The sequence below is a fragment of the Phyllopteryx taeniolatus genome, chromosome 8, assembly GCF_024500385.1.
Source record: "Phyllopteryx taeniolatus isolate TA_2022b chromosome 8, UOR_Ptae_1.2, whole genome shotgun sequence".
NCBI classification, from domain to species: Eukaryota; Metazoa; Chordata; class Actinopteri; order Syngnathiformes; family Syngnathidae; genus Phyllopteryx; species Phyllopteryx taeniolatus.
Window position 1 is genome coordinate 14,501,778 of NC_084509.1, and position 14,350 is coordinate 14,516,127.

Below are 14,350 nucleotides of genomic sequence, written 5' to 3' on the forward strand. Positions count from 1 at the left end.
TTTACTAATATTGTGGTGCCTTGATGTACAAGTGACCTGACATGAGTTTTTCAAGATACGAGCCATCATTCAGCCAATTTTTTTACTTTGACTTGCGAGCAAAAATTTGAGATACAAGCGCTATATGGTAGCAGCAAAGTCAACTCACCTCCCTTCCAAGCAGCAGTTTGACAGATAGCAGAGGTCATTGCTTTGCAAGTTACAAGTAAGTCTCAAGTCTTTGCCCTCAAGTCCTGAGTCAAGTCTCAAGCCGAGACATGCAAGTCCCGAGTCAAGTCGCAAGTCCTACACTTTGAGTTTCAAGTCCTTTCGAGTCATTTTACCAACAAAAATAACAATATATTTGAATATATATTTGTTTCATTAATATGTATATATTATGCACTGCTTTTATATATTTAATATATTTTAAAATCCATATTTATTCATCAAAATAAATTTGATAAACAAGTGCATTGAACCTTTATACGAAAACTAGGGGGCTGATAAAAAATGTTTGCACCTTCAAAGCCAATCGTCGAAGTGGGGGGGAGGGTGGCTTGGTGTATTGCCCCTTCAAAATAAATTGATAGCAGGTTTTCACTTATCCCATGAAAATGCTATGCTATGACTTACTTTTTTCTCACTTTATTTCTGACGTGACATTAAACAGACCTGTCACAATAAGAATTTGCATCCGGTAGTGCTGCAATTAGTAATCGAATATTCTACTGACGATTCTATCGGAGGCGGCACGGTGGACGACTGGTTAGAGCGTCTGCCTCACAGTTCCGAGGACCGGGGTTCAATCCCCGGTCCCGCCTGTGTGGAGTTTGCATGTTCTCCCCGTGCCTGCGTGGGTTTTCTCCGGGCACTCCGGTTTCCTCCGACATCCCCAAAACATGCATGGTATGTTAATTGAAAACTCTAAATTGCCCGTAGCTGTGAATGTGAGTGCGAATGGTTGTTTGTTTCTATGTGCCCTGCGATTGGCTGGCAACCAGTTCAGGGTGTACCCCGCCTCCTGCCCGATGATAGCTGGGATAGGCTCCAGCACGCCCGCGACCCTAGTGAGGAGAAGCGGCTCAGAAAATGGATGGATGGATGGATGGATGGATGGATTATATCAGAGTAATCAAGTATCAGAATCAGAAACAACTTTATTGGCCAAGTATGTCAATAACACACAAGGAATTTGTCTCCAGTAGTTGGAGCCGCTCTAGTATGACAACAGAAATTTGACAGAAAATACTTTTGAGACATAAAAACACAGTGCGCAGAGTCGCTGTCCATTGAACTGTCCAGAGTCACTGTCCATTGAACTGTAGCAAAAAATGTGGAAAAAATGTTAATTTTGTTTACATTTTATTTAATTACTGTCTGTCATTACAAGGTACAATATTATAGCGTGCTGTTTTTCTTTTTTGTTGGGGAGGCTGGGAGGATTAATGGAATTTGCATTCATTTCAGAGGGAAAAATACGATTTGAGATTTGCGTTATGAGCATGGTCATGGAATGCATTAAAACACACATCTCAAGGCACAACTATTTTTATGTTCTGGCATCACGGTGGCCTAGTGCAGTGATTCCCAACCTATATCGAGCCAAGGCACACATTTTACATGAGAAACGTCACATGGCACACCACCAAACAAAAATGTCACAAAAAGTATCTACACTGAAATGACAATGAACCCGTCTCAATTTACTCAATTTACTGACAACACCTCGCTTAGTTGAACACAAATCTATTATTCTGTTGTATGCATGGCAACAGGTGAATACCAGTTATAATAGTTCTTTCATTAGTTTAGTTTTTTTTTATTTCATCTGACGTTTTGTTTTTCAACTTCAGTAAGATTTTATTAGATTTTAGAGCTGTTTGCTAGTTTTTTTTTCAATGACGTTTTAGTTTTTGAAAATCCTTGGTTTTAGCTCAGTTTGTATTAGTTTTAGGTTTCTTTTTTTGTACTATGTGGTATTTTTCAGGTCCAAGATTAGAAAAGGTCAAGTATATTTTCATAAAAACAGTTGATTTTGAATTTGAAATCAACCATATTTTATTTTTCTGATTAGGAAAAGTTCCGTGAATGCGTGTATGAAACTTGTGGGGTTCCGTACCGCCAACAAGGTTAAGAACCACTGGTTTAATCGTACCTTCTGCCATCTAGCGGAAGAGCATTTGCAGTAACTGTGCCTGTCACTATACGTCGCTAGCAAAGATAGATGAACGAAGATACATTATATGTATGTGCGTAGTAAATCAATAATAATTCTCAATTAAGCAAATTTGGTCATTTTCCCACAGCACTCCTGATGATTTCTCACTGCAGCCTAATATGCTTCGACACAGTAGTTGTGACTCTCTGCCCCACTGTTCTGTGTGGGGTTTGCAAATCCTCCTTGGGTTTTGTCCAGGTGCCACTGTTTACTTGCACGTTCCCAAAAAAGGTTCAATGAATACTCAAAATTGTCCATAGGCTCCAATTCACCCACAACCCTAATGAGTGGTAGAAAATGGCTAGATTTATGTTCTGTCAAAACCCTCCATACACCACTTCTTTCATTGTTTTAGGCCATATAGACTCACATGTCCACTCCATGTTCTATTATTACATGCACAGTTCATAGGCTATTCTTAGTTCTTGTACCCTGAGCAATCGTTTGCTTTTTACCCCAGGAGAGATGGCTCTGTCAGGCTCGGACACACCAGTACCTGCCTTGTTGGGGCTGGACTACCCCGACCCATTGGGATCTGGTCTCAGTGTACCCGTGTTGGGGTGCCGGGTTGACCTTGTCTCAGGGAGAACAGTTGGGCTGGCAGGGACCATGGAGGACCCAGATGGCAATGGTAAAAAAAAAAAGATGGATCAGAAAATCTGACGCAGTTCTTGCGCTTTACTGATTAAATTACGTGTGAAAGATTTGACAGAGCTGAAATGCCTGAGACATGCATTGAGGATGTGTACAGCACATTAGACTCACCCTCACGTAAATTGAAAACCTTGCTTCTGTGTGGAGCTGCCGAGACCCTGGGTGTGGTCATGCGAATGCCTGGCTCTGTTTGATTGGTGAAAGAGTTAAACATCATCAGTTGTTACATTGGATGTGTGACACAGAGTCATGTGATAGAGAGCGCCCGAGGCAGAATACAGTTGATTATGCAAGCAATAGTAGGTATATGAAAATACAAGTAACGAGCGAAATGAAGCTAAATGTAATGTTGTAAAAGAGGAATTTATTTTTTACAAAAATAGTCAAGTAAAAGTAAAAAGCATGTTGTACTGAAACCACTCTGACAAGTAACATTTATCTAAAGTTACTCAAGGACTGTGACAGTAAATGTAATGGGTTACAGCCCACCTCTGCATACCACTAGTGGTACACAAAAGAATCACTGCCTTAGATCAGTTCAATTTATTGCTTAAGTTAAATACATTTTCATTGAATCTTTAAGTATGGTACTTATTTTTTTAAACATTTATTTGGATTATTGTTGAATTTTTATGTGCAATGCATTTGAATTAACTCATTTATTTTTTCATTTTAATATATTTAAACACAGTGTTAATGTTCAAATTGTTCATAATTACAATAACATTAAATAATATTTTTATGAATAAAACTCTTGTTTTTGATGAACACTGATGCCTACTATGCTACTACTGTAAAAGCTAAGTATATTTACTTGGTAAATTATGGGTTCATGGTGTAAAATGTTTAAGAACCACTACAAAGTTGAATGAAGCATTCATAGAATCTACACTGCAGGTCTGGTGGCGATCCGTTATGGCTCTCAGGCTGTTGACCCTGTAACAGCTGCGGTGGCACCAGTGGTTGGCGCCAGGCTGGATGTGTTCACCAACACAGTTGTACCCATCACAGCCTCCTACTGGTTGGCTGTGGCAGATCAAACTGACAGCATGCAGGTGGGGTATGGGGGATCAGGAAAGGGAGTACTTCACACACATCCAATCAAGGCTTTGTGTTTCTGATTATCGTCCTTGGTGTTGATGCCAGGTGGAGGCTCTTGAGAGAGAGATGTGTGCGCGGAACACTTATTGGCAGCAGCAGAGACGACGGGAAGAGGACATCCTCTCTGACGCGGACTCAACTGTGTTCCAGTGTTTTCTCAGGGTGACGGAAGCTGGCTGCCATCAGGAGGTGGGAGGGAACCTGGTTTAACGTGTAAAAGATTCATCCACAATGGAATCTTTGTCATTGTTTGTAATTTATCATTATTTTTTAAAATTTCCTTTCCCCATTTTACATGAATATGTCACCACTGGTTATTTTGCATGGTTCTGAAATGATTAATTTTGTGGGAATTTTATAAATCTTTTGGCACAAGGAATAGTCCATTTCAGTTTTTGTCCGCATCCAGATAATGGTGCGGATCCTGGGAGTGGTGTGCAAAGCCGGATTAAATTTAGACGCCCCTTGAAACTGATCGTCTACGGATCATCACTGGTGGGGATTGAGGTTTTTGTGTGCCTATTAACCAGGTTTTCCATGGCAAATTTATAGTGGGATGCCTGTTTATGCCCCCAAAACCCTGTTTGATCCAGTAAATAGATACACGTAGATACCATGTATTAGGTACAGTATGTGCATATGCACCTCTGAATGGCTGTCGAAAGTGGTCACTCAACAAGCCACACTCATAATCATGCATTTTGAGTGGTACCGGAACCACCAGCTTCTTCTCTCAGGTAGGCGCTATCAAACATCCATCCATCCATTTTCTGAGCCGCTTCTCCTCACTAGGGTCGCGGGCGTGCTGGAGCCTATCCCAGCTGTCATCGGGCAGGAGGCGGGGTACACCCTGAACTGGTTGCCAGCCAATTGCAGGGCACATAGGAACAAACAACCATTCGCACTCACAGTCATGCCTACGGGCAATTTAGAGTCTCCAATTCATGCATGTTTTTGGGATGTGGGAGGAAACCAGAGTGCCCGGAGAAAACCCATGCAGGCACGGGGAGAACATGCAAACTCCACACAGGCGGGGCCGGGGATTGAACCCGGGTCCTCAGAACTGTGAGGCTGACGCTCTAACCAGTCGTCCACCGTGCCGCCGCTATCAAACAATGCAAACTAAAACTAGCAGACATTCCAACAGCTTCTTCCCTCTTACCATTAACTTCTTAAACAGTTAATTTACAATTCCTTTGTAACATGCTGCCAATTTTGTCTTGAGATTGTTGTCACATCTCTGTCGGGCCAATTATTCATTATTCGTGCACTCACTGTAGTAGTCTTGCCACTCTGCACTACTTGCATATCTGTTGTTGACCAATACTGGCCAATGATGTGCTTTTGAGGTATCTGCCATTTGCACAATTGACATTGTTCCAGATTATTGCACTGCTAAATCACTCTAAACTGCTTAAATTTCTTGAAGGCTCTGTGCCTTTGCACAATGGTCACTATACCAGACTATAGCTCTATTAGTCATGTCAAAGTGCTCTAAATTGCTAGAGAACTTGGCATCATTTCCACAATTGTCAAAAAAATAAAAAAATGTGTCAGCATTACCACATTACTGGTAAACTTTCATTGCTCAGTGACTCTGTTACTGTGTTTTTATGATTTTATGTCACAAAGGTATTTTCTATCAAATGGCTGGCTGTTGTTGTGTTAGAGCCGCTCCAACTACCGGAGACAAATTCCTTGTGTGTTTTTGTCAAACTTGGCAAATAAAGATGATTCAGATTCTGAAGAAAAAAAAACAAAAAAACTTTTACATGAGTAGCCCAGTTTTTCAAATTCATACACAGAATTTATTGGATACGTTTCTTTGTTTCTGCCAAATTTGAAGTAAATCGGTCGTCTTACTTTTTGTTCATACAATTAGCCAGGTCGATTGTGAGGTTACTGTGACCGGTATGACGGCTCATATTTTCTGTCACTTCCAATGCTAATTTGAAGCAATTTCGTGAGTTTTATGAACTATACAGTATGTACACATAGTCTTTTGAAAGTAAGATAAAGATTAAGAAAATTCTGAAAGTTTGAAACTCGAATTCAACCAAAAAGGTTACACCTAAAATCTCAAGCCCCATTGACTTTGCATTAAGAGGTTGACCATAAATTGATGCATTTTCACTGGTTTTAAAGAGTCATAACTTTCTTGATGTTTGTCACAGGAAAATGATACTTATATCACTGAAAGCGTTTTTAAAAGATCTGTCCGATGTTGCTGGTCGCATGTCACTCAATTACACTTTGAAAACATTTAAGCACATACCCTCATGTATTGCTAGCTAGATAGAAAACTAGCTATCAAGATGGCTAGCTAGATTCTTTCTTTCTTTCTTGAATGTCTTGTATACTCTACTTTTTCTTTCTTTTTAAATTGTGTGTTCACCGTGCTGTAGGTGCAGTTGTCAGGCAAGCCGCTGAGGGAGGCCGCTGTGGAAATGCACGACTTAGCGCAGGCTGAGGCCCAGAGGAGAGCGGCCCAGCGCGCCACTTTGGCTCTGATTCTTCCTCCGCATTTTGTGAACATCCTCAGCATGGGTATGACGCGACAACATCATCATCAGTCATGATTTTATAGAGGAAATTTGTAGGATGTGGTCTATCAAATCCACATGCAACATGTAAACTCCACACAGGCGGGGCCGGGGATTGAACCCCGCTCTTCAGAACTGTGAGGCAGACGCTTTAACCAGTCGCTCACCGCACCAGCCAAAAAATGCATAATAAAGAAGGAAAAAACACATAGAAGGATTATATGGATTATAAATCAAATTTTTTGGGGGGAATTTATTTGATAAAATCCAACAGCATGAACAGACATTTAATCTTGAAAGGCAATTTAAAATAAAAATAGAATAGAGAACAACAGGCTGAATAGGTGTACGGAATGCTAACGTAACACATTCAGCTAACGTTTCATGACGCATAAACAACGAACTGAAAACGTGCCTGGTATGTTAACGTAACATATTAACAGTCATTCAGATAACTATAGCATAAAGAACATGCTAACAAGTTTACCAAACCATCAGTGTCACTCCAAATCACTAAATCCAATGAAATCTTCATCCTCGGTCTCACTTCTAAACAACTCCGCCAACTCGGAGGAAGACGATGCGCCGCTTCCTCTTCTACGTCGCTTTCGTCAGACTCATCGTCAGTTGCAGGTACAGATGCAAAGGCCTAGAGCGCCCTCTTGCGGTTGTCAGTGTGAAAATAACGTGAAATTATATAATATTGTGTTAATAATTTCACTTTTAAATCGCTCCGGAGTATAAGTCGCACCCCCGGCCAAACTATGAAAAAAAACTGCGACTTATAGGTAAAAAAATACTGTATTCTTTATCCACTAAGAAAAACGATTATTACTGCAGCTTATTTAACATTGAAGATACCATCTTTGAATTATTATAGAAATATTATACTACCGCCTGGTGGCCAAGGCATGCACACCAGAAGCCGCAACACAAAGTAAATGGGCTTGAAGCATGAAATCATGAGGCACGAACTGTTTCATTCTTTACATTCTATTGAATTATTTTGTTACTTTATGTTTTTATGTTTTTTTTTAAAGTACAATACTGTAGAGTGCCATTTTTCTTACTAAACACATATCACAAATTTTTGTTGGAGTTTTTTGGGGGCTGGCACACATGAATGATATTTCTATTAATTTCAATGGGGAAAGATGATTTGAGTTACGAGTGTGGTCATGGAATGCATTCAACTCGTAGGGCAAGGCACCACTGTATTTTTTTGTACATAATGTTCCAATGAGTAACATAATTCAGTTAGTAACAGATGGCGTGAATCCTTGACTTTTTGCTTCATCAACTAGCTGGTTTTCAAAAGGAATATATGTAATATGTATTAAAAAAATACAGTTGCTTGGGGCGGCACGGTAGTCAACTGGTTAACACATCTGTGTCACAGTTCTGAGGATCCGGGTCCAAATCCAGCCTCGCCTGTTCTCCCCGTTCCTGCGTGGGTTTTCTTCGGGTACTCCGGTTTCCTCCCACATCCCAAAAACACACCTGTAGGTGTGAATGTCAGTGCAAATGGTTGTTTGTTTATATGTGCCCTGCGATTGACTGGCGACCAGTTCAGGGTGTACCCCGCCTCCTGCCCAAAGTTAGCTCCGGCACTCCCGCAACCTACTTGAGGATTAGTGGTTCGGAAAATGGATGGATGGGCAGTTGCTTGGAATATCTTTACTTAGATTGATTGCTTGATTTTAGGATGTTAATTACATTGAGTATGAAGAAAGTCAAAGTGTCCACTGCATCCTTTGATTTTTCTGTACGCGACCCTTGGAAGAAAAAGTTTGGACACCCCTGGTATAAATTCTGCTTAAATCTCCCATCATTTAAATAAAAAACAAACAAACACCTATTGACAGTTGGCATCCATTTTTGTTTCTGTGTGTAGTCGATGAAGAAGAATGGGATCAGCACTGTGTTTGGTACACTGAGTTGGTGTCAGGCCTCGACATGGTGGATGTGTGCATGCAGCAGCTCCAACAAGACCAGGACAAATGGAGCATGCAAAAAGGAGACGAGTGGACAACGAGTGCCCATGTTATGGTTGGAAATTTTGTGTGAAATATTTTTGGAACTAAAAGAGTTTATTATGCCTTAACAGTTCTTAGTGTTGCATTCCATTTGTCACCGCAGGACAGGGAGGCGAGGCTGGGAGAAATTTGGGAGCGATGTTCTTCCAGATTGTCAGATTTGGATGTTGCACTCATTAAGCTGCATTTTGTTCGACACCTTTCCAACCTGCGTGGTGACACAGCTCAGGTCAGCGCACATCCACTCACATGTTATGAGTGCATTTAGACGGATTTTGTAAAAAAGGAAATGTACTATGAATAGAAAACTATAGCATTTTTTTTTCACCTTACAATAAGGGTATCTGATATGCATTGAGCATTCATTTTCTTTTTTTAACTCATAAACCCGTAATAAACTGCTCAACAACCAGAATAACCAACTGCTAACCAAATAGTGAGTGCACTAATCTCCCCTTTTAAAGACACTGTCAAGTGAATTCAGATATTTGTTTCTAAATAGATCGTACATTTGAAGATAATTGATGAAAACGTGAAAAGACTGAGAAATACGCAATTGTGAATTGTGGCGATAGAGTGTGGCGTTAAGCTGTTTTTTCACCATTTCAGCTGTTCAAAGTTTTATGCAGGAGCTAAAACCATGCCCAAAGATGCACTTGGGCCTCCGGCATGAGTCCCTCCCTCCCCGCTGTATAAAAATTGAGTGCCTTTATTTCCATCAGTGGTTATGCGGCACAACTGCAAGTTACTTAATTATTACTACTCCCATCTCTTCCAATACAGTGTGCGGTTTGCTAGCTAGCTTCGCCTACAACCCGAAAATACATCTTTCCTGGATGCCTCAATTTACATAACAGTTTGGTGTCATTATTTAAATTCCCAAGCAAGGTGGTGATCCCGCGGACAAGCCTGCCGCCCGTCCACCGGCCAACAGGAGCCACGGAAGCCTGTTAGCTTGCGAGCTAGCAGTTGTCTAGCGTTTCTCATTGTGTGTGGAAAGCCCCGCAACGACCTAGTGGGATATATATCGGGGCCACTGGAGGCTTTAAGTGAATATACAGTATTTTCACTGCTCAAGCATGTAGAGATGTATAGACATAAGAATCTTTAGCCTCTGTTGAATAAATACAAAATGCTGGTCGTCATGTCTCTGGAAACATTTTGGGGGGTGGTAGACTTTGAACTTTAAACTTTGAACAATATAATTTGTCTTATGATAATACGTTTTCCACTTTTTAGAATAAGAATGCATGTGAATGAAAACAATGATGGAAAAGTGAACATCAGTTGCATTTTTTTGGGTATAGGCAGTCTTGTGTGGAAACTTCTGGTACAGGGAATATGGCCTGATCCGGTTCTGTCAGCCCAGACCGACTGGGAACATTGTGAGTTTGCTCCAGTGGAAGATCTTACCCCTTTTGGAAAGAATGAACCAACAATTTGTGGGTGATAAACAGCAAGTCACTCTCAAGGCTAACACCAGTCATCAGTGCACTTTTGGGACTGATCTGCAGCCAGATAGAGGTAATAAACATCCTACATATCATTATACATTTGTCAAAAACATTAAGGGACTTCAAGCAACATGGGATTTTGTATCTGTTTTTTTTTCCTTCTCATTACCGTGAATCTAAAACCCACTTATGTATTTTTTCTTTTTTTTTTGTAAACTAAGGATTGTGGCCTTTTCAGAAATGAGAACAAATATTGTGTATTGTCATCACCATCATAAACGTGCAGTATGACTGACCACTTTATTCTCATAAAAATAACTTTTTTTTTTGGTCATAGCATCTCTGCCCCCCCTCCGCCATTATCCTGCCACTTTATTCTTGTAAATTACTGACAGCAGTTCTGAAAAATCCTCCATATATTTTCTATTGTATCTTGGAGGTCTATAAATTATTAAAACAAAAACTTTTGAGTCATCTTTAACTAAAAAACAGAGATATTCAAAAGAGCAGTAGAGTGAATTGGTTCTGACTGGTTCTGTAATACTCCTATGGGTCAAAAAGGAAGCCAAGAGGGCGGATAATGGCCCTTGGACGACAGTCCTATATAAGTCAAAAACTTTGGCTTTTAGCCCTCTTTGCCTCCCCTCCTCCAGCATTTGAGGTACTCTCGAAGCTTTCATTCTCCCATCTATCCTTGTGTGAGACGTAGGATGATTAGAGAGTCTGTTTCTAAAAAGATAGTTTGAATTTTTTTTGACAAAGATTAGGTGAAGCCAAATATAGGAGTTATGTTGTAGCTTTAGGGAGAAGAGCCACTGACCTCAAAATCCATCTAAGCTTAATACAATTTTGAAGAACAAGCTTGTTGGAGGAATGCTCAACCTGATCAATTAAATATTCCTTTTTTGAATTAATATCACAAGTTTTTTTCATGTGAAATTATTACTTTTCCTTCCTTATAGTACCACTTTATGTTTTTTCTGTCATAATCTTTTAACCTTTTTCCACCTAATATTCCCACTTAATTACAATTACAACTTGGCCTAATTCTCCTAATATGCAGACTGTTGTTAAGACTGCATGCACGTATGTATTACAATTTTATCAACAATCCTCATTAATGCAAGCAAACCTTTATGCATCTTAATATTATGACTTTTTCTAAAAAAATATGACTTTTCTCATAATATTTTAGATTTTTTTAAAAACCTAAAATAACCACTTCATTCTTGTAAAATTAGGATGTAATTTATTAATTCTCATGCTATGCAGTATGTAGTTGGAAAAGCAGCCATTTCTTTCACTCCAGTATGGCCCATATAATCAAAATGGTTCTTTGTTCTTTTTTGGCCAAAGTACAATAAAGGCAGCATTCATGTGCTTTCTCATCTTGGCCAGCATGTTCTATTCTGTATTCACCTAAGCTACTTGGAGTTTCACACCCTTTGTTTTGACCATCGTGATTTTCATGACTACATACAGTATGCAATCCAGTTTATTACTGTAGTGTTGCTGGCCAAAATACTGTCTCTTTGAAAGAGGTGGGGGAGTGGGGCAGTTCAATTCAATGCTGAATATAGAATAGAATGTTCCAGCTGTTTCCCGGCCGGTCCTCTCAAAGAGCTTGCTTGGGTTTCCACCATAGTCACAGCAGACAAATGCTCAAAACAGTAAAAATTATGTTTGCATTTCTTGATAGCAGGTGCTCAACCAAGTAAAATTGCTGTCCCGACAATTCCAGGTAGCCTTTTTAGTGCAAAACCAAATATGTAATTCTGGATTTCAATACCAATACGCTGTTGCCTTTATTCCCAGAGGACGAATGGACAACACTGCTGGAAGTTTCTCCTCTATTCCAGGTCTTGAAAGGAGTGGAGCAAGAGCTGAAAGGTGGGAGGAGAAATCACTGGTACATCACACACACACATCATATAAAATACATATACTGTACAATACTTGACTAGCAATGTCTATGACACTCTCTATTATAAGTTCTTTACTATATATTTTAGAACATTACAATGTTGTTTTTAAGACTCCTTTCAAACTTGAATTTGTAATTATTACAAAAAGCGCAAAAGCGAGATGTATTGCTCATTGGTTTGTTTGTTAGTTAACAGGATTACGTATGCAAAAAAACATTTATCATCAACTAGTCACAAGTTCATTCACGTGAATTTGAGAAACGTCTCTTGTTTTCTGAGTGAGATAAAGTCCTTAAAATCCTTCTTGAGGATTATCTAACAAGTGAATCATCTCAACACTACTACTGTAATTCATAAGAACATTGATCAACTTTTAATAAAGTGTTTTGCTGTTTTAAAACTCACATCTTCTTGATGAAAAGCATCACTCATATCACTCTCCACTTCATCTCTATTGCATCATCCTTGGCTGACACTGACAGCAGTGCTACAGCAACTGGCAACAGTATATAGCTCTTGCTGTTGGCGGTTACAGACATTCGGCGTCACCTTGAAAAAGGTTGAAACTAGAAGTGCAACAATTAAAGCATTAATTTTGATAAACGATTAATCATTTAGAGACATTGTTTAACTTAAATCATTTGAAATCCTCAGGATTTCAGCCTTTAAACAGTAAATATTCAAACATTTCTGTAGATCTCCTTGAAATCTGAATGATTATTAAAATAAGACTTTTCCAAACATCTGTTTATACTTTGGAAAGGAATGCTAAACATTTTTGCCAATTTTCTGACGTTACGGACCAAAGAGTAACTGAATGATAATCTCTTCTTCTTTTTTCTCATTTTCTGCTCTGTCAATTTGAAATAATGTCCTGTCTTTCAGTAGAGGGATGAAAATTTTAAAATGTAATTTTTAAATCTGATTATTTGAGAAAACATAACGACAAATGAATCGATTAAAATAATTGCTAGTTGAAACCTTTGATAGTTTTCATAACGCTTGCCTTCTCCTCTTCTCCACTCCACAATGATAACTCTTTTCGCTTTATTTTCCTCATATTGTGACAACAAGTTTGTAACTTAGTTTCGCTATCCTGTTTCTGAATCAAGTTTGCACATGTGCAGTAAGAAGACAGAGTGGTCCATTACATGAGAAACAATCATGACAGATTAAACATTTAGATTTAGATTTTTTTTTTTTTTAAGCGCAGGAAATAACACAAAAACAATAAGTGCTTTAAATCAAAGAAAGCGCTTTCTTTCTAGTGGGGTGGTTCGTTAGTTATCAGAGCTAGAATAAAATTACACTACGGATTTCTCTGAAACTTTGTGGCAGTGTTACGAATGAGCCGAGTTAGAACCTTTTACATTTTGGGACAAATCCTCCAAAAAAAAAAAAAAAAAATGGATAGAGGATTTTTTTTTAAATGATAATGAAATGATATGAATCGTGTTTGCTTATTTCGTAAACCCCTTGAGAGTTGCCAGAACGCCCTCATATCTTTTCATCTAATACACATGAATACACATTTCTATACACTTATATCTTTTCATCTAATACACATGAATACACATTTCTATACACTCTTAAGTCGCCTCTGTGTTTTGCTCAGACAAGAGCGCCAACAGTTTTGTGGACGTCCTGGAATGTCAGTGGAAATGTGAGGGAGAGTTGATCCCATTAAACCCATCAGGCCTCAACCCCAGAGAATTCTTAGTGTACCAGCACGGACTTTTCCTCATACATACCTTGCATGGTCTGCAACTGGTTTGTAACAGTTCACTCCTTATCATTAAAATCCTTTTGCAGTACATTGTGCCTATATTTGCATATAGAGTATGCACATGTTACAGTAACCAACATGGTAGTGTTGTGCTTTCCTCTACAGACTCCAACTGTTTCGCTCCAATTAGCTGCGAGTCTTCCCAATAACAACTACCACAACAATGCCTTCAGGAATTCCTTCTTTTATCAGGTAAAGTTAGTTCTCATTTACATCAAAATACATGTTGAATATGGAATATGTTACCATTTTTACTTTCATAAACTTTTTTGCTTAATTCTGCAAGATGTATTTTTGTAATTTTTATTTTATTTTTTTACAGTTTTTTAGGACTGCATAAACACAAAAGCATTACACAATTATCAAAACCTTACTCTCAAGGAGCAAAACATCGGCTCAGATTTGCACCTCAATAAGCACAATGTCAGCCTCGCACATTTTGCAAAATAATACACACAGTGATTTGCAAATTACTAAACATACTCATATACATTAGACACAGACGTTTATCATAATGTCACTTTCTTGCAATTACAAAGCACTAACTGTCAAATTGACTGTCAAATTGACTTACTTCCTAAATTTTTTTGTGAGCAGGGGAGGTGATTTACTTTTCATTCCAGATATTATTTGTCAAAGGGGTGGGGGGTG

At 38.9% G+C, this 14,350-nt stretch overlaps 1 protein-coding gene across 14 annotated transcripts in view; it reads left to right on the forward strand.

Annotated features, from left to right (window-relative positions):
- Positions 1-14,350, forward strand: part of si:dkey-103g5.4 (uncharacterized) — a 38,105-nt gene that overhangs the window by 14,367 nt on the left and 9,388 nt on the right. For 10 of the 14 annotated variants that reach the window (XR_009789709.1, XR_009789711.1, XR_009789710.1 and 7 more), the window contains 11 exons: positions 2,661-2,831; positions 3,752-3,909; positions 4,001-4,144; positions 6,361-6,502; positions 8,393-8,547; positions 8,638-8,763; positions 9,842-10,058; positions 11,688-11,729; positions 11,804-11,878; positions 13,529-13,683; positions 13,805-13,891. Coding sequence is in view for 11 of the 14 variants with exons in the window: in XM_061782000.1 (XP_061637984.1) it covers positions 2,661-2,831; positions 3,752-3,909; positions 4,001-4,144; positions 6,361-6,502; positions 8,393-8,547; positions 8,638-8,763; positions 9,842-10,058; positions 11,688-11,729; positions 11,804-11,878; positions 13,529-13,683; positions 13,805-13,891 (1,472 nt within the window). In the remaining 3 variants the exon portion in view is untranslated. Of the gene's footprint in view, positions 1-2,660; positions 2,832-3,751; positions 3,910-4,000; positions 4,145-6,360; positions 6,503-8,392; positions 8,548-8,637; positions 8,764-9,841; positions 10,059-11,687; positions 11,730-11,803; positions 11,898-13,528; positions 13,684-13,804; positions 13,892-14,350 lie in introns of those variants that run through there. The other 4 variants (XM_061781995.1, XM_061782003.1, XM_061781996.1 and 1 more) reach the window with 4 other exon arrangements.